Source organism: Lepisma saccharinum, chromosome 9, assembly GCF_977018435.1.
Source record: "Lepisma saccharinum chromosome 9, izLepSacc3.1, whole genome shotgun sequence".
NCBI lineage: Eukaryota > Metazoa > Arthropoda > Insecta > Zygentoma > Lepismatidae > Lepisma > Lepisma saccharinum.
Genome location: NC_139237.1, coordinates 42,939,346 through 42,960,304, shown reverse-complemented (window position 1 = coordinate 42,960,304; position 20,959 = coordinate 42,939,346). Strand labels below are relative to the sequence as shown.

The following is a 20,959-nucleotide window of genomic DNA, read 5'->3' as shown; positions in this document are numbered from 1 at the left end:
AAAATTCAAATATAAGATTGGTAGACAATTTTGTGCCACATCTGTTCTCTGAAATTGAGATCAGAAAACATGGTGTTGTTATAAACAGAGTAAATTACCCTGGTATTACCTCTACAGCTTTGGCCACACTAAAATTATCCAAGACCGAGGCTTCTTACTACAAAATAGGTGGATTTGAGGCTGGTGATAAAATTATATCTAAAAGCCACACAGTATTGTTTCCTATGCGCCTGTTGCCAGGATTCTTCTCAGATTACAAAGATATTATGTGGAATTGTGGTTTAAGAATTACATTTAGAAGAGCTGCCAATGATAATAATTCTTTGATGAGGTACAGTTTATTAAACCCTGCTGGGGAAGCTCTGCCTAATACCCTACCTGATGAAGGCAAATGCCTTATTCAAACTATGGAGCTAAGAATTCCAGTTGTTGAATATGAAGCCAGTTATGCTCTTAAATATAAAGCAGATATCCTAAAAAATCCACAGGTGCCTTTACAATTTTATACATATCAATGTGTGCAGAAGCCTGCCACTGGTAGCTATTATGAGTTTGATGCTACAAATTCATTCTCCAGTATACAATATGACATGCCGGATTTTGTGGTGGTACTGTTTCAGACTGGAAGACACAATAATCAAGAAAAAAAATTCAAGTAAATTTGATAGCTGCAACATCAAGAACATTTATCTTAAAAATGGCAGAAATGAGGTGTTCCCTAGTGAAAATTATAATTTAGACATGTCCAAGGATGATTTCCTTAAATTATATGAAGCATTTACAGCATACAAAAGGGTCACTACTGGCAATACCGACATGTATTACTCACCAGATGAATTCAAAACACAGAGACCCATGTTTGTCATCAACACCTCAAAAAGAAAACAAGTTGTGGTTAATGACAGGACAAACATTAAAATTATCTGTGAATTCCATGATACACTCCCTGATGACACCATATGTAGTGTTATTCTTATAGGTGAAAAATCATATGTTTATGATGTAAGAGATGAGAGAGTCACAGAGCAATTCTAGAAGTTGGGCCTGGTGTCCAATTAAAATATTGAGCATATTCCAGGTAACATATTAACATAACAGCAACAAGTATTTAAGCATATATTACATTATACTACTGTGTAAGCAAAAGCTCTTATGAGCATTTTTGGCTTAGTTTTAAGTGTAGCCAAAACAATATCAAGAAGGGCATATTTTTGACAAGCTTATGGACAACAATCTCACAGATGTAGCTTTTGCACACATGGCCAAATCAATCTGTTGAGGCTTCTTCATTTGTACACTAGGGCTCAAGATTCTTTAGATTAACTGTGTGCCACACTTGGTCAATTGATTCATATAGACATCTTGACATTGTTTTAAGTATAGCCAAATCAATCTGTTTAATCATATGAGCTCTTCATTTGTACACTGTGGATTTCTTCATTTGTACACTAGGGCTCAAGATTCTTTAGATTAACTGTGTGCCACACTTGGTTAATTGATTCATATAGACATCTTGACATTGTTTTAAGTATAGCCAAATCAATCTGTTTAATCATATGAGCTCTTCATTTGTATAATTTTTGCGCTCATCCTATTACCAATTACACTACTATGGTGTTTTGTGTGTAATCACTAGGCAGTGAAGGAAATTTAGTATTTGCAATTGAAATCACACACACACACACATACACTCTTGCAGGAAGATTGATTCATTAAGCAACAGCCACTTCGTGGTGGGTGAAATCAACAATATACTGGAATAAGTTGAAAACAATATCTCACACAATATATGTTTAATGTGTTTTCATCTACATTCCATTTCAAGCATTCTTAATTTCATTTGGTAGCAGACATCCAAGCGTGGTGAGAGATTCATTTAATTACATGCACTCATCAGTGGATAAGTTGTAGTGCCTGTTGTTGAGAAATGTAATCCAGTAGACCAAGGAATAGCACAAGAAAGCTACTGGAAATACAAGGAGGGAAATTCTGTCATGTCGTGTCCAAGCTGGGTTGCTCATGTAGATTTGCGTCCTGGATATGATTGCTTTCAAATTGCAGCAGTCGCGCTCTTGATGCTTTTCTTCTGAAATCTGAAACGAGAGTGTGAAGGATATGTGAGTTTCGCCTCACCTCACATTTTAACGGTCACACAACGAACTAGCCTACAGTGTTTAGTGCTTGAGATTTTCATGACTGCCTTTTTTTTATCGAGGTGATATGTTCCTGAAATAGAAATTCACTTTACGAAAAACTAATTTAATTTATGTGTTTCATTACTATCCTCCTGACGCTCCATGAAGAGAGGTCTCTACACTAGCTTTTCCCCCCAACAGCCAAGAAAGAAGCGTGTTAGCACATCAAAGAAGACTGTGGAGTATTATTCTCATTCTGGTGCAAACATTTCTTGGGTAAACTCTATCCCAGCTATCTCTGAAGAAGGCGACCGAGAACAAGTCTCTGCGCAAGTAGTAACGCGAGACGGCTCCACCAATGAACACGTGAGAGGAACGGAATTGCGTGGAGGAGGAGGGAAGCGACTATAGTTACCTTCTCAGCAGCGTGTACTGCTTAGCTCTACCCACTCGATTTCTCCCTCTTCTATGCCGCCATGCGAGGGCCTGCTTCAGTGATAACTGAGACAGGGTATAGTGATGCTTGTTCATAGTGCAAAGATGGCGTCAAACAGGAAGGCGCTAAGTCGCACCTTGTCTACAGATATGCATGGGCGTAAGCAGTCCTTTCTCCAAGGGCCAAACAACACTTTCCCATATAGGGCAATGCTTTATTTTGAATTCTTTCAAAAGAGTTTGTTGGTTGAGTTGGTGTTTTAAGTCCACTTTATGTAAGACTAATCGGGACTGGACCTACAGTTTAAAGTAGGATCCGAACCGTTATGTGCCTTCACCGGATATCGACTCTTTGAAAAGATAATAAAAATAGTGTGTTATTTTTCACAGTAATAGTGAAAAGAAACAAGGCAGATTCGGAGGTTCAACGGACATCTCTATGTGCCGTGTTGCCAAGTTCCCCGAACAGCTTCACTCCGATGAATAAAAAGCTGTATAAAATTGGTTTCGGAATGTGAATTGACAATGATAATGCATTTTAAAAACATATGCAAAGGGCTTCAAAACAAGACCAATATTGTATTTGTAGGACCACCGAATACTAAGAAAACGTTTCGCAAAATTGCTAAAAACTGTTTTTTGGAAAATTTATTTTGAAAACCTGAAAATTAATAATTGTGTTTAGAACCTTTCTGCCTGCACTCTGCTAAAATTTAATAACGATCGGACAACCAGATTTCAAATTACAGAATTTCAAAGAGAGCGATCATTTTCAAAACTCAAAAAAACTGGTCATTTCTTTGTTCTCACGACCATAAAAAATAGAAGGCATACTCGAAAAAAATTGGTTAGCATAAATTAACGCAGAATTGAATAAGCTATATTTTGATATAACTCGTTTTAATGTAAGTTTACTGGTTAAGTTTAAATTCGAGTTCAAACTCTACTATCTATATAATTTTTGATCCGACAGTAGTTGCATTTTTGCACAAGTTAACATTGCGTCATTGATATGTGGTTTCTTACTATTTATAAGAATCACAGACTAGCCCTATGTAAAACAGTTATATTTAGACCTCTCAATGCATTCCTTCAATTTGTGCGCTACATTTTGAATCACACTGTATGTTTGACTGCTCTATCTAAAGACAATAATGCCTCTAATATGGCACAATTGTCCACACGTCAAACAAACTCTTTCCATATCATCCCCAACATATCTTCTCTTACCATAGACTCAGGATATAGAAATTACTTCCTACACCCTTTGTGGCAGACGATCAGTAACGCCGAATTAAAATACATTTTCGGTTCAAGATTGGAATAAACAATATTTTGTATATTTATATATACATACCCTTCTTCTCTTTTAGGATTTTAGGAGGGGGAGAGTGCCTTCTCCCCTTAAGTCTTCCCTTACCTCTTTCCTTATGTTCAAGGGAACGAAGGGCGAGCTGAGAATCTTGATAGTCTTAACCTCTGCAGGTTTGTTGGAGTTCTCCCTGACCATGAAGAGGACAAAGGCGTATTCTGCAAGGGTCCCGAACACGAACAGGATGCAGCCCAGAAGCCAGATGTTCAGGCTTTGGATGTTCACAGATGGAGGGGCACTGGATCTTTAAGGAAAAAAGTATGCTGTCATTACCTATAGGGTGTAGAAATTGAGAGCAACATCAGTACTAAAATAATACTACAATACTTTTTAAGGCAGCAAATTGGTGGTTTAGGATTAGCAAAGAAAAAGCAAACAGTAGGGAACCAACCTCCGTCGTACGAGTGGTTCAGGGTCCTACTCCTGTCCCTGTAATAGAGTCCCGTAAAAATTTTAGTTATGATTAGTCTCTCCAATCGAACCTAGTAGAATACATGTAGGAGAGTCAGAAAAACTTGGGTAGACATCACCATATTCTGGACCGGGTGTTTTAGACGCCATTTTCCAAAATGGTCGACAGCGACAATATTTTGCTTTTATTTCCGCTCCTGAAACCGTTAAAGTCATCATTTTGGTGTCTAAATATATGTTTTGAAGGGTGAGGAATCGAATAAAATGGTTCCTGAAGTTGTCTGATTGTTATTTATTTCAGAAAATCTGTTTTTTTTTTTCATTTATAAAGGATAATATGAACAAATACTGACTACAATTATTTGTAAAGTTACATTTACACAATATAGAGGATTTTTAAATAAAATAAAGCACACATTAAAAAATTATATTCTAATAAATACACATGGTAATTATAAAAACTCTGAACTTAAATGTTTTTTACAAGTTATTGCAACAATCTGCATAATAATATGATAATTTCTTATTTTTCTCCCACACTATCTTTTACATTCTTCGCCGCATTTGCAATACTCAGAGCATGGTAAATATATCATACGACATTTACATCTACTAGTAGCACATGCTTTACAAGTACACTGTATTAGTAACTCAGAAGGCACTCCATGAAGGCAGATATCAGGCTTTAGTACGCCATTTGCATCTTTTCACCATCCATAATCGGTTGGTTGCAGGGTTCCATCAGGAAAGTAGCTTCGTGAAAGTTTTAAGCATTTCTGCAGAACAAAAAAAAATCTTCTCAAATGTCCATTTCTTTTCGAGAAAGATGAGGGTGGTAGCAAAGATATGTGTTTGTGTAATGAATAACGAGGCTCATCAAATGTCTTATACTTTGAGGACGGACGGATGTAAAACTTGAACAAGATATTCCTGCTTTATCAAGTGCTTCTTCAGACAGAGTATTTTCTTCTGCAAATTCAGTTAGTAATCTTTCTGTTGATGCTTTCAGTGAAGATAGCTTTGTTCCTATCTTGCTTGTAACATCACTACCTGTATTGATGTGTGCCTTAATTAAAGTTCTGCAAAGCGTAGCTCCTAGTTTTCTCCCCAGAGTGTGTAGAGGTACATAACGCACTTTGTCACCCACTCCCACTTTAATCCACATTTCTTCCAATCTTTTCGTGAATAGTTCAAATATATATCGAAGGACGAGAACAACTACATCAGTGTCATTAGATAATACCGTGCGTTCATTTCGATCTGCAGCCGAGAGATCGGGAGAAGCGTGGCGGGCGGCGCTGACGGAGATGCCGACATTTGCGGCCTGTAATGCCCGCTTATTTTTATAGACATATGCAGACATTTATATAAATATTGCAAAACGATCACTAACCTGTGTTATAACACGCAAAAGTTCTTCTGTAATTCATCCAAGTTCTGCTCTTATATACACAAAAAAATACGCTTTAGAAACGATGTTAAAAGCCACAGATAATAAAACATTTTAATCATAGTTTTGACCAGTAACGTCCTGCTTAAGTTTATATCCTTGAAAGAGTTTTGTGCCGATGGGGATCGTTTGGAGGTTTTGAATGTGCAACACTGTATCAAGATTACGCTGTAGAAGAAACCGTTAAAAGTCAATAGTGTTCGTGAGCTTCCTTGCAATCCGAAATCTCCGAGCTCGAGTTTTTTGTTCCTTCGCGACTAGATGAAGACAGAGTTGTAAATATAGTGGCGAGCAATGTAAACCAAGAGCGTGTTAATTTCGTACTGTGCGCAAGAGTGTTATTCTTGGTTACTTGCAGTTACTTGTTTGTGTTATTGTAGTGTGTATGTGTGACGTGTCAGTGAGACGATTGGAATGCCAGCCGCAAGATTCACGTTAGAACAAAGATTTTTTTATGTATGACACGTACCTACGTGAAAACAAACTCGTGTCGAGACGTGTGTAGGTAATTTGTACAGAAATTCCCGTGCGTTTCAACTCCACACAGAGATACGGTTAGACATCTTGTCCTTAAATTACGAGAAACTGTATCGTTAAATTTTAAAACACCTAAGCAAAAACGACGGATTCTAACCGAAGCAAAACTCGATGATATTGGTGCAGCGTTAGAACGTTCTCCAAACAAACCTCTACGCCGTGTTTCACAAGAGGTGGGCGTGTCAAAATCATCGGCACATACAGTCACTAAGCTACTAAAATTAAAACCATACTCTTATAACACAGGTTAGTGCTCGTTTTGCAATATTTATATAAATGTCTGCATATGTCCATAAAAATAAGCGGGCATTTCAGGCCGCAAATGTCGGCATCTCCGTCAGTGCCGCCCGCCACGCTTCTCCCGATCTCTCGGCTGCAGATCGAAATGGACGCACGATATTATGAGGTATGTTATGCCTGTCTGAACAGCATGGAATATATGGAGTATCATTCTGGAATCTTCTTCTCCTACAAAGGTCTGAAGGTCAGAGCAAGTTCGAAATTCCTTGTTCATAACTATGAAGGCATCTCTGGTATCATTGTCTCCTGTGATGGTTCCACTTATCACTGTAGTGAAGTTAGTCGTTCTTGCATGTTCAATAAAACCGGTAGCAGCGGACAATTGAAACAGCTGTTTGTTTTTACTTGCAGACCAGAATCTGTCCATCTGTATAGTAATAAGTGTGTCCCATTAGATTGTCATCATTTCAATTGGATCAGCAGGTCTCCATCTTTCTCTTTCTCTTCGTTTAGTGACTGCACGATGTAGCTGTCAAATACAAAATCCACTCTTTTAGTTCCGTGGTATTGAGTTGCATTAGTCCAGACTTTATCAAATATACTTTTAAAAGTTCCCATACACTTAGTTCTGAGTTGGCGAACTTGTGACATAAAATCAACTACGACAGCAGTATTCATGACTTCACGTTCTTGAAAACAGTAATCAGTTGGATCTAGTTTTTTGCTCCAGTTCAGACAACAGTAGATAATTTACAGGTTTCGTTGTGTAGCCAATATCATCTAATAACATATTAGTTGGCAGCAGATCATATTTCAAAATATCTTTCATCGTTTCTCCTCGTGCTTTAGCTATGTGTATACTTCTATCAGCTGCAGCAATATCATTCTTTTGGGAAGCAAGCGTTGTCTTCGATTTCGGAGTAGGCACTGCTGTTTCACCAATCATTTTGGGAGTCTTACGTGATGACACCAGAAAGTTTTGTAGTTTTCTTAACGAAACGTTCACTTCTGAATAGTTCTCAACTCTCTTCTCCATTCTCTCTCACTTTCATCAGGCGGATAGCAACCCCTCTAGGTACACATTGTTTACTGATAAAATCATGAAGTTGGGTCTGGCTGGATGTTTCATATGGATTGCCTCTATTGTTCATAAATTCAAATACTGCATTCACAAACATTAACATCTTGGCACCAAGTATTTCTCGGAAACAGTTGCTTATTCCTAGTACTTCGTGATACATCAAGTCCCATTCAGTGACATACATTTCTTGCTTTGTTTGTCCAATTATTCCTTTAGAGCTCTTTCGAGATCGTTGGATAGTTTGCTCCAATTTCATGTCCGGCGACACTGCACTAAATGATCGATTGGTTTGCCTCACTACAAAATGGCCTGTTTGAAATTTCTGATACACTTCAGGATGCTGTTCCTCTAACAATCACATTTTTTCCAGATACCATGATGTATATCTTAAATAGTTAATACTGTCAAATTCACAGAATATAGGTAGAATAGCTTGAAGGTGGCTCTTCCAATCGCCATCTCTGTCAAACGCTATGAGAAATTTCAACAAGTTTACCAGGTAAAGGAATGTATCCCAGTATCGGCACATTTCGGACTTAGTGGCACAATCATTGAAAAATTTCTGAAAGTCATTGTACAAAACTGCTAAGGTTGCTAAAAGTTCATTAAACTCTGTTGGGCTTGTTTTCACATTCTTAGTTGAAATACTTATTTTTAATTTCTGGGCTTGTTGAATGGTAATAGCATAATTTTCTTTGGGTTACATTTCCAAAATGCTGACCATTTCATCTTCAATATAGCTTCTTCAAGAATCAGTTAGCCCTTGAGCGATCTGACATAATGACTTCCATTCATTACTGATTATGCAGTTTTAACACCAAACACTTTGCACTCAATAAGTGCATCCTTTGCGCAATGGAAGTTTCCGATCATTCGGCCACTATTTCATCAAGACATTTTTTTAAAGTATACGTTTTATAGCACTGGTTTGTCCCATGATACACAAACACTTCTTCAGCCGCCACACTTTTCAGTCTTTTCGCCACTATGTCATCTCTTATGTCGGCTGCTTCATGAATTATTTTTCTACCATTAACTGTGGTAACTGTCTTGTTACTGTCCACAGTCTGACAAATAATGAACTTCTGCACATCAAACAATATATTTTGTTCTTCCTGTTGAACATCTCCCAGTTTATTTCCTACCGGTATCCGTCTTTGCTCATCCATTTTCAATAAATGGTAGTTAACGTGTAAATAACAGAAACTATTATTAGAATTTTCAATTATATAATTGAGTTCTGACAGCTTTATAACCCTAAACATACAGTTAAGTAGTCCTCTTGTTTAATTGTGTAATAAATGAAACCAAAATTATAGTACTCTTGTCCCTGTAATAGAGTTCACTAGACATTTTTCCAAAATAACAACAAAAAAACAGATTTTCTGAAATAAATAACAATCAGACAACTTCAAGAACCATTTTATTCGATTCCTCACCCTTCAAAACATATATTTAGACACCAAAATGATGACTTTAACGGTTTCAGGAGCGGAAATAAAAGCAAAATATTGTCGCTGTCGGCCATTTTGGAAAATGGCGTCTAAAACACCCGGTCCAGAATATGGTGATGTCTACCCAAGTTTTTCTGACTCTCCTACATGTATTCTACTAGGTTCCATTGGTTAGACAAATCATAACTAAAATTTTTACGGGAGACTATTACAGGGACTGGATTATCCCAACTTCCGAGTGCTTGGTTACCCCGTGAATCCCCACCTAGGTTCCCAAAGACCTGGCCAGTGGGGCAAGGCGGGCGGAGTCTAGATGTCACCTGTCGCGGGTGGCCTAGGCGAACTTGAAGTGTTGGCCCCTCGCCTCACCGAGGTGGGAGTCCAGAGTTGCATTGGATCTGCCTTTCACAGTGCAGGAACCCGCGGTCAAGCGGCTCCTCTCGTGGCTACTAACCAACATTACCTTGGCCACGTTCTAAAAGCCGGTAGGGTAATACTAAACTGCCTCTGCGACAGCAGGGGTCCCGGGTTCGAATCCCTGCCTGGGCATGGGTGTTCTTTGTGAGTGTCCTCCCTTCATCAGTTTCGAAGTATCATTACTCATCCTAACATTAGCCGGTCCCTGTGGCGGAGTGGTTAGCACATCGCTCTACGATGACAGAGGTCCCGGGTTCGAATCCCGGCCTGGGCATGGATGTTTTTGAGTGTCCATTCATCAATGTCATCATACCATCCCTCATCCCCATATTCTCAAATTAGCCAAAAGTGGCACAAGAAGCGAAGTAAAGTAAAGCAAATCAAGGAATTAAGCATAAAGTGAATATTCAAACATCAACCTACATGTTAGATTCGTACATGGTGACAAGAGTCAAAAGTGTTGTGACAATGAGAGCCACTCGGCCAGGCACCACAGAGGGCGTCACCAGGAAGCTGCACCACGACACCACCACGAACACTGTGCTGGGGAAGAAGTCGGACAGGATGAACTTCTTCAGATCTCGCTCCATGATGAACCTCGCGATGAGCCGTGAAAAGTTTCCTGTGAAATGTAAAAGTTTGTGTTACTTTTTACAGATGTGTGTATTTCTTGTTGCTTTAGCCCCTTTTTCTATCTATCTAGTTTACCACGACAATGAGATGGATGACAAGTTAATAAAATGTATGAAAGAATCCTTCACGTGGATTCAACCCTATGACCCTATACGGTAGTATCTTTGTAGCGCGCTACGTTAACTAAATGATTTTATGACAGTTACCATCTAAAATATATTTTACTACCTTTTCAGAGTGAGAAAATATTCATCGGTAGCACGTTACACAGAGATTTGCATCCCATTTTAAACTGTAGATCCAGTCCCCAGTAATCTATCTAAGCAGAAAATGGACTTACATCAGACCTGGTTAACCTTGTAGAAGAGTTCTCTTTCTCATATGCAGCGATAAGAAGGGCGGATAGAAGAAAGAGAACTAGGCAAAAGGCTTCGTCGGTTGCGTTCGTGCAGTGGCAAACCTCTCGTCATCTGATTCGTGACTGACAGTGTAGTGGCATTGTAATTATGCCAGAAGAAGCAGGAGGTGGTTCGGGGGCTCTTTCCCCCTGTAGTATTTGTTCAAGGATTCGTAGCATCGAAATGAGCAAAACAATATGGAGTACATGAACATTATCTATAAATATGCAGAAGTCAACAAAATATTACATAGCATCAATGTACCTTAAATTACACTATGTCTCCAGTAATTTCTCTAAACACCCTGCCTCATAGTTATCGGTATATGTGTGTGTGTGTATTTACAGAACATGCTGTGCCCTTCCACAGAAAATTTCTACATTCGCCTATGGATCTGCCCCCTCCCCTCCTCAAATTATCCTGGGTACGGGCCTGAAAATGAGCTTTATTTTATGTTACCTAAACAATATATTACAAAACTAAGCTTACATGACACCGCGAAAGCTTGAGATGACGTTCTGTATTGTTGACTAATGTTAGAATAACAGATGCAATCCATTGTCGGCCCCCGTGGAGGAGTGGTCAGAACATCGCACTACGACGCCTGGGGCCCCGGGGTCAAATCTCTGCCTGGGCACGGATGTTTGTGAGTGTCCATTCATCAATTTCATCATATCATCACTCATCCCCATCTTCGCAAATTAGCCAAAAGTGGCACAAAAAGCGAAGCAAAATAAAGAAAATCTAATAAAGCATAATCTATTGTCAAGAGTTAAAATAAAAGAGAAAAGAAAACGAACAGAATACAGACGAACGGAAAAGCTTTGGTATTTAACACAATAAGGTAAAATGCAGTACTAGCATGAATATAGAATAGTGTCGGAAAAATATTTGAAAACATGGAAATTATATGTAACAATAACTAAAATATGTAGAATATGTGCTAAACTGATATATGTAAATGTATAGAAAATATAAATAGCATTTTCAGTGCTAACGTACCACGTGATTCGTAATAATAATACAAAATAACAAAAAGTTTAGTATAGTATGAAAATAAGTATGTATTTATATGTAAATCCATTCACAAAGACAAAAAAGCAAGCAACAATGAACAAACGAACACATTTACTCTACGAAACCTGCGCCATAGTATCGCGCATGTTTCTTCTTCCTGTCCCATTTACGTTCCGCTATTTCTATTCGAGCTAGGCGCGTCGAAGAGTATTGAGTATACGTTAAAACAATCAGATTTCCTGCAAAAGAGGAAGCATAGCATTCTGACTGAAGAAAAATTGAGTCCTGTAAGAAAAGAGTTGTTCATTGAGATCATAAGTGTAAATTGTTTCATGAATAACAATTGACAATAATTTAAAAATTAATAGGTAAACGCACCTGTCAGTCCGGGATAATAACTTTCATTCCTCATGGCACACACAGAGATGCTGAACCTTGGCAAGGACTGAAAAGTTTCACCTGCGTAGCTGTCAAACCGAATTGGTTTATCATGAGCCCATTTCAGTCTTGCCAGGTCTCTGGTATAGGTACCTAAAATATAGTACTGAATTATTAGGTGTAGTGACACGTACTAAACATTGAAAGTATGCGAATATGGAATACCAGTGAATCTGCTATGACGTCGGGTAACATGTGCCATATCACAGTTGGAGTGAAATACGTTGAATGGGGCTGTTCGTTGCCAAACTTCTACGGTGGCGAGACCAGCCTAGTTGTGTTCTTAGAGAATTCCGTTCGTCATTTGGTTGCGCTAAGCTTTACATTGGAGCTTGATGCACTGTGCTATTCAAACATAATTTTCACCAAAGTTAAGGGTTTCTCATCAACATCTTTTAGATGATGTAGCAGGTCCCAAGTTTCCAAAAATGACGGTCTTGTGAAGCTAAGAATTAATAGGTTATATAGCGCGACGGCAGGGTAGCTCCAATTGGCTAAAATACCGTATGTTTATTAAAAAAATAACACTTGGTGTTATTTGATCACACTGACAATAGAAAAACTTTATTCCACTCTACGTTATTTGGTTTTCTTTTGCTTGTTTCTGGTATTCCTTATCGTTTTCTGAGTTGAGCATTTTGTACTTTTCAAAAATATGTTTTCGCGTCTTCATTCTATTTATTGAAAACGAATTAATGCCCTTGGAAATGTATGTATGCTATACAAGCACTTTTTCATAATGGTAAGATTTTCCACATTTACGTTATTCCACATTTGCATACTTCTCTCTAAGCATAATAATAGTAAATTGATATATAATTTAGGCCTGTAACCATGTAGATTGTGAAATAAATTGTTATATGTTAAGAACTATAATTATGACTTAAAAATAACTACACAGAAATGTCTATAAATGTCAAAGTCGGCATAAGTAAAAAAAACTGATTTAATTGTAACACATGCATTACTTATTGAATAATTGTATGTGAATCACCCTGCACGGAAGTAGGTAACACTGTCGTCTTGTAATCAAAGTGGTGTTAGGTTCAATTTCCGGTGGGAACGCATTCCATTATTTCGATCCCACTGAAAATGCAAAATCCGGATTAGCATATCTAAGCATCAAATTGAACTACGACAGAGAGCCTACGAGAAATTTTTGGCATGTGTGAAATACGGTCGGGTCACAGATTAAGTATATAAGACAGTAACCAAGTAACTAACGAACTCTCAGACATTCATAAACACAAATTTTTATAATATCATAAAATTATATGTCATTAAAGTTAATAAGCTACCTGGTGGAGGCTCAAAGTGGTTCGGATCCCACTTTAAACTGTAGGTCCAGTCCCGATTAGCATTCCTGTGCATAAAGTGGACTTAAAACACCAAATCAATCAATCAATCAATAATCTAAAGGGTGTTCCGTATAGGACGCCGAATTTGAATCGAGTGCTATTGTTTTGTTTCGAGGTTGGCAGACCTGTTCTTACCAATGTTGGTATCTGTTGTCATGCCGATTAATGTAGCCTCAATTGTTTTGACTCGTTTGTTGTGGTTACGATATCGAACAGTTTACGATTGAGCAACGTGTTGTCATTGTGAAGACATTTTACCAAAGTAGCCGGCAAGGTCATGTGATCTTACACCCGGTGATTTCTTCTTATGGGGGTTTGTGAAATCACTGGTGTCCGCCAACAAACCACGAACCCTTTTGGAACTGAAGGCGTAAATCATACGGGTGATTGGGGGCATCGAGACAGACATTTGCAAGAAGTTTATCAATATTTTTTTGGAGCGTATAAATGCATGCAGACTCAGTAGGGTGGACATATGCCTAAAATTGTCTTTCGTACGTAAATGGGAGATGTTACTGCTTACATATATGTGAAATATAACTATTTTCATGATATTTTCCTTATTTTTATTTCATTTTCTAATTCGGCATCCTATACGGAACACCCTATATATCAATGCTTTGTCAAATCTTTTAGGGCCCCCCGATGGCGCAGTGGTAGCGTCGTCGCCTTGAAATCAAGGGGTCCTGGGTTCGATACCCGGTGGAGGTACATGGTGATTCGGATCCCACTTTAAACTGTAGGTCCAGTCCCTATTAGCCTTACTGTGCATAAAGTGGACTTAAAACACCAAATCACACACACAATCAAATCTTTTAGTATCGTGGGCCAATTTCATAACTAGAAACAAAAAGTTACATACAGTTCCTTTGTTAGATACTTACTCATTGTTAAGTTGACGTCACAAACTTGGATGTCGAAAGGATAGGAAGAAAAATCGAATGGACAAGGTACTACTAGAATGAACCTGGAAATACAACAGAGGAACGAAATCTTTAATATTCAAAGACAGATTTATTAACCTTAAGCAACAGCTATCCTCTAGAGTCTAATACTTCTTTCTGCAAATTTACAAAAAAGGGAACATCAAACCTTCATGTATAGCCCTAACTAAGTATAGCCTATAATCAGGTTAGGTTCAAACCCTGGTTACGGCATACGTGTATGGATATCAAAATGGGCTAGAATTTCACCAGGAAAACAACTGTGACATTTGTTTTCACCTAACTTTAATTGTTGCAGAGTTAACAATACCACAAAGTTATAACACATGCTCAATATGACGTCCCTCTTGCGCAACACACACGTGTAATCGTCTCTCCCATGACCTTACCACATTCTGAAGAACCTCAGGAGTTATTGCAGTACAGGCATCCACAATGCGTGTGCGCAAGTGGGCCAGATCCCTGATTTTCGTAGCATACACCATGGCTTTCAGGTGTCCCCAGAGGTAAAAGTCCAATGGTGTCAGGTCAAGTGAGCGTGCAGGCCATTCCACAGTCCCTCGGCGACCAATCCAGTGGTGAGGGAATTGTTGATCCAGGTACTGACCGACTATCATCCCATAGTGCGGTGGAGCACCATCTTGCTGGAACCATTCAGGATAGCTCCCATCCTCGGACAGTAAGGATGGTAAGATCTGCTCCCGTAGCAGAAGCAAGTAGCCCTCTGCATTTAAGTTGCCCTCAATGAAATATGGACCAACAAGTCGGGAACCCCAAGTACCACACCACACCGTTAGCTTCCCGCCTCCCATCACCTTGCTGGGATCTGTCCAATGTGGATTTTCGGGTGACCAGTACCGCAGATTTTGCTTATTCACCTCTCCCGACACATAAAAATTAGCCTCATCACTGAACAGAATCTTGCTACCGACGGCAAGGTCACATTGCAGTTGTGCTATAGCCCACTCACAAAACTGCAAACGCCTGTCTGGATCGTCCTCACTAAGGTGCTGCTGCAGCTGTATCTTATACGGATGCCAGTGGTGGTCACGTACAATACTTTGAATTGAACCCCTGCTGACACCGCTTTCCAGCGCCAGTCTCCGTGTGCTACGGGTTGGGGACTTTGCAAATGATGCCAACATCCGTTGCTGTTTTCGGACGTCCATGTCGCGGCTTGTCGTACACAGATCCAGTATCTTGAAACTTTGCCAGCAACTGGCTGACGGCCACATGTGACATCGGTTGTCTTGCAGGATTGCGGTTATTGAAGTCTGCGGCAATGTCACGCGTACTTCTCTCCCCTGACATCAATATGATGGCAATCCGTTCCTCACGTGTTAGTGGCATTTTCGTTCAGATCAGTGAAAAAGGAAATATGCTACTATTGACACGATCAATTCACATCATCACTCTTTTAAACTTTTATGTAAAGACAAAACACAATCGTAATTCCCATGCCAACCAATACTACAAGATATGTACATACCGGTAAGTCAATATCCGGACATTTTCAGTGATTGGTCTAACAATAAATACCACATAATCACATACTAACGATTATTTGAACAATAAACATTTAAGCAAAAAGGAAAGGACGTGTCACTCTCCCATGCGGAAATCGCCCTTAAATTTAAAGTTAGGTGAAAACAAATGTCACAGTTGTTTTCCTGGTGAAATTCTAGCCCATTTTGATATGTCGCACGACCCCCTTCCCATTTAAATTTCTGAAGTTGAATTCAAGATGGCGGACATCAAGATGGTTGCCGACCATGCGGGTGACGTCAATGTGGTTCCCCCTTGGCCAGTCAACGATTGGTCATCGCCATTTTCACGTTCCATGCCGCAGTGGCCTTGTACTGGGGTGTTAAGTGACTTATTGAGCCACCCTGTAGAAAGACGGTGGAATTATTTTTGGTTAAAAGAATAACATTCACTAATATTTATTAAAATGGGATTATTTCAACGGCAGCCACCTTGCGCATGATGGACTACAAGGGGTATAATTTATTAGTAGGGTACTGTTCCCTTTCTAAAAAATGTAGGTTGAGGGCAATGTATCAATTCCTTTTCGTGGTAGTAGTTCGTGGGCTCTATTTGTGCATTGTTATTAGTGCTCGCATAGTTCATTGGTAGCCTGACTCAATATATTGATTCTAATAATATCATACGTAGAAAGCTTGTTTCGAGGATTTGTTAGCTGCTCTGACATGCGGTCAGCAAAAAAGTAGCCGTTGTACCATGTATGCCAGCTCTAGTGGCAAACGCAACAGGCAAGACTGTTTTGAGCATTTATTTCCTATGCTTGCATACGGCCTAACAACCAAAAAACCAATCGTTCTACTGGTGGAGGGCCATAGTAGTTTGCATCCCACTTTGTAGGTCCAGTCCCAATTTACCTATCTGTCCATAAAAGTGGACTTAAAAACAAAACTCAATGAACCAATAAACAATCGTTCCTAATATAGCTAAAATGTTGCTTCTTGTTCATTTGTGACTGTGGAAAAATGTGATGGTATTCTAACGTGATATTTTCCAAACATTGTCGCCTCGCCAGTGATTAATTCAATGCTATCTTATTTTCCTTCAATACCGAGATTTAATTTCTGTATTTTTGACTAGAAACAGTCACTTTTTTATCCCTATTTGCAGACGATATCTTCCAGGAAGTTATTTGGAACCTGCGCGTATTTCCAACTTCAACGTTGCCATCAATTAACGACCTTGGAGCTTGCAAGTGCAAGCAAGAAGCCTCCTGATTACAAGGTTTCAACGTGTTTGTACCCTACAGCTTCATTGTCCTACAGTTTCTCCTGGAACAGTTTGCATGTACTTCTAAACAACAGTTTAGACCCGGGATCGCCAAACCGTCGATCGCAAGCTACAGGTAGCTCGCGTGTCATTTCCAGTAGCTCGTGAGGGGTTTGGCTAGACTGTATAGGTAAGAGCGGTAATATTTGAGTGGCAGACATATTTGCTTTTGCCGACAGATGGACATCTGGACAACTCGTTTCAATATCTGTGACAACATATTCACCAAAACCTAACAAATATTGTAGATGAAAATTAGTGTCATCCTTATTAACATGGTAAGAAGCAAGATGATAATGATTACGGGCAAGTTTTTATATTTTCTGTGTTTGCGAAAAAAAGTATATACATGTTTTGAAATCCCATTAAAAAATGACAGCCTCTGTATGTTGCAGAGAAATTAAAAATAATAATTTGATGTGATTTGATTTGATTGGACTTCTGTTATTTAGCGTCGCTTTTATGACACTTTTGGCAAATGGCGACGATAACGATGAGTGATGATATGATGGAATTTATGAAATGCATGCAGACTCAGTAGGGTGGACATATGCCTGACATTGTCTTTCGTACGTAAATGGGAGATGTTACACATCTCCCATCCCAAGAAAACACATGCTCATGCCGGTGCGATGTTGTTTCGCACGATAGTCATTTTCATGTTTGTTCGCACGGTTTCTTATCTCATCGCAATCAGGGTGTTGTTTCGCACGGTTGCACCAGGCGAACAGAAAGCATAGAGGAATTAAAGATTAATCGAATGAAAATCAAAATAAATTAGGAATGAAAGAGAATGAGAAAGCATAGAGTAATTAAAGATTAATGGAATGAACACATGTTGTTTGTTTGGTCGTGACAACGATATAAAGAGGCATGCTGCTGTCCTGCTTGGTTATTCTGCTGTGAGAAGGAATTGTGAGAAGTTCTCGTCGTCGTAATGGAGATTATAAAATCCAAGAGGGGCAGTCTTGTCTTACTGTTTGAGGAATACCAGTACAACCTGCAAAGAAAGAACCTTCTATCAACCGTATGGGTACGTATAATTTTTTTTTATTATTATTATTATAATAAAAAAAGTGCTCCCCTGTGCATAGCACCACGCCATAAAGGCATATAGGGGATGTGGGGGTAACGCCCCACACTTTCTTGATCCGGTCGTGAGTGGGGGTGATGTGATCAGCATCACGCCCCTGACCGCCTTTACCCCCCAGGGTTTCCCCCAGGTACCCATGTTATTCGACGCTGGGTGGGCGCCGGGGCCGCTTCCACCGTTAGAAAAGTTCGCGGATTTGAACCGGCCGGGGATCGAACCCGGGATCTTTAGCATGGTAGTCAGACGCGTTACCGACTGAGCCACCGCGGCCATTATTATTATTATTGTTGATCTTATGTTTTAAAGAAATGAACTTGGCAGTAATGTTTTCTTTTTTTGCAGTTGTGCATAGACAGAAGAAAGACGGGTTGTCCAGGTAGACTAAGGACGGAAAATGAAATCCCCACCTTGGAGAGAGATCACGACTGCATTTCAGATGTGGAAGCTTGGGAGATCAGAAAACGACTTGCGAACTGCAAAGAGAGAGCGCGGGAAGAAATATTAACGCCGGTATCAACCATTTTTAAGGAGGAAATTTCTGTGGCCGTTAACCAGGGACTTGACTTAGTGACCACCGTTCAAGTATACAGTAACCGCAAAGGAGGTTTGAACGCTGTCAGGAGGAAAACCCTGGGAATACACCAAGAAACACCTATCTTTCCCTCCCGATGTTCTACGTTTCGAAGATGAAACCTCGTGTTTGCAGTTTGACAAAGTGGAACGAGAGAAACGATTATTATGTTTCGGATACGATGATATGGCGGCCGCACTACGGGGAAGCGAAGAATGGTTTCTGGACGGGACATTTCAAAGTTGTTGCAAGCACTTTTCGCAGTTGTACACAATACACGCAGATCTTGGAAGCACAGTTGACTGCACAGCAGTTGTTCCTGTGTTGTACGCATTGCTCCCGGACAAAACCCAGAGCACCTACAGTCAACTGTTTTCTTTTGTGAAAGCCTGGTGTGGTGGGTACCAGCTAAAGGTGATCAAGGTTGATTTCGAACAAGCAGCTATAAACTCCCTAAAAATTACTTTCCCCGATGCCCAGGTGTCATGTTGTAACTACCACTTCGGCCAGAGTATCTGGGGAAAAGTTCAGAGCCTAGTCTCTCCGAGGAATACAAAAATAACTTAGATATACGCTCGCCAAATCAGGATGTGTTCATCTCTGTCGTTGATACCTAGGGAAAGTATTAGTGATGGATGGCTCATAGTTATGAAAGATTGTCCAGAGAGAAAATTGAACTGTTTAACGATTACTTTGTACAACAATGGCTAGAAAACCCAAACATTCCGTTAGAGACATGGAACTGCTACGGTCAGAGACACAGAACCAACAATGCTGTCGGGGGTTGGCACCACAAATTAAACTAAACAATATCCAGGAGTTCTCCGCACATATTTTCGCTTGTAAAGGCACTCAAGGATGACGCTGCAGCGGCTTTCAATTGTTTCAGAAGAATTAAGATTGAAGGTAATCATCACAAAAAAAGGAAAACGACGTATATTAAACTTGACGTCAGGATAAAATCTATCCAGGAAAATCTGGTAAGTAGCGGTGATCTTAAAACCTGTTTGAGAAGATTGTGCTACGTGCAAAAGTTATGGTAGTGTTTCCTATAAGATTTGTTCTTCTTGGAACAATACATTGGAAAGAAAATATAAATAAATCTGTTTTTAACAATCAATTTTGTTATTTATTTTTCTAAGTCATTTTCCTTTCAAAATTGAATAACAGTATTCGTTAATGCTTTGCATCAAAGGGCGTATTAGTGTTATTATTTTGTTTTCGTTTGTGGTTATTTTCATTTTTTTATTTATTTTGATTTTCATTCGATTAATCTTTAATTCCTCTAGGCTTTCTGTTCGCCTGGTGCAGCCGTGCGAAACAACACCCTGATTTCGATGAGATAAGAAACTGTGCGAACAAACACGAAATCAAAGTCGTGCGAAACAACACACAATCTTCAACCCGAGGCCCCAACAATTATTACTTATCTTAAAGTTGTTGTTTTTTATAAACCAACAAAGGTTCGTGAAAAATTCAATCCACACTTGGTATTTCGTCATGTATTTTCAAATGTGGGAAGTAGCTCAAAGGCTCGGAGAGTTTGAAAACCTCTGGCTTTTAGACCAAACAGGATTACAAAATTCAACTTTAAAAGTATGCACACATTCAGATTAGTAGCTGTAGAAGTGTAGTAGTAAAGCTGCTCACCCATAGAAATACCTCACTACATGATCTTTCAATACAAATATCACGGCTTTGGATCCTGGCCTCGGGGTCATAGACTCCATGTTAGACACCTGAATGGTGGGCTTCCATATTTTCTCCATTTGCTTTTCGCTTAACGCAGTGACGCTTCCTTCTGTATCCACATACACATCCTTCCACCGCATGTTAAAGTAGAAGTTCAACCTAAGATACTGAAAGTGCAAAGCAAACGCATTGGGCATAAAAACAATTAAAATTTAATTTAATTTGATAAAATTAATAATTTACAGAAGAGTTGTTTTGTTCCACATATTTAGTTTCATCTTTGTTAATATCCAAACTTATCTCCTTTTCTGCATTTAAGAGCAATTTAGTAGTGGAGGGAATTCGGGGACCAGTTGTCCGCCACTTTTGCCCCTGCAAACCTTATCTACCAAGGGAAAGTAAACTGCCCTTGCCCCACCCTCCCAGTTTTTCACCTTACCCCCCAATTTTGGAACCAATTGCCGCCACTGCA

The 20,959-nt window shown here is 39.3% G+C and overlaps 1 protein-coding gene across 1 annotated transcript in view; it reads right to left on the bottom strand.

The window, feature by feature from the left end:
• Positions 1 to 1,712: 1,712 nt before the first annotated feature.
• The window catches only part of LOC145992407 (glycine receptor subunit alpha-2-like), a 43,333-nt gene continuing 24,086 nt past the window's right edge, over positions 1,713 to 20,959 (bottom strand). Inside the window, exons 7-12 of the mRNA XM_083128788.1 lie at positions 20,446 to 20,654; positions 14,261 to 14,343; positions 11,959 to 12,111; positions 9,956 to 10,154; positions 3,991 to 4,186; positions 1,713 to 1,754 (exon numbers count right to left, since the gene is read on the bottom strand). Coding sequence (XP_082984914.1) covers positions 1,713 to 1,754; positions 3,991 to 4,186; positions 9,956 to 10,154; positions 11,959 to 12,111; positions 14,261 to 14,343; positions 20,446 to 20,654 — 882 coding nt within the window. The remainder of the gene's footprint in view (positions 1,755 to 3,990; positions 4,187 to 9,955; positions 10,155 to 11,958; positions 12,112 to 14,260; positions 14,344 to 20,445; positions 20,655 to 20,959) is intronic.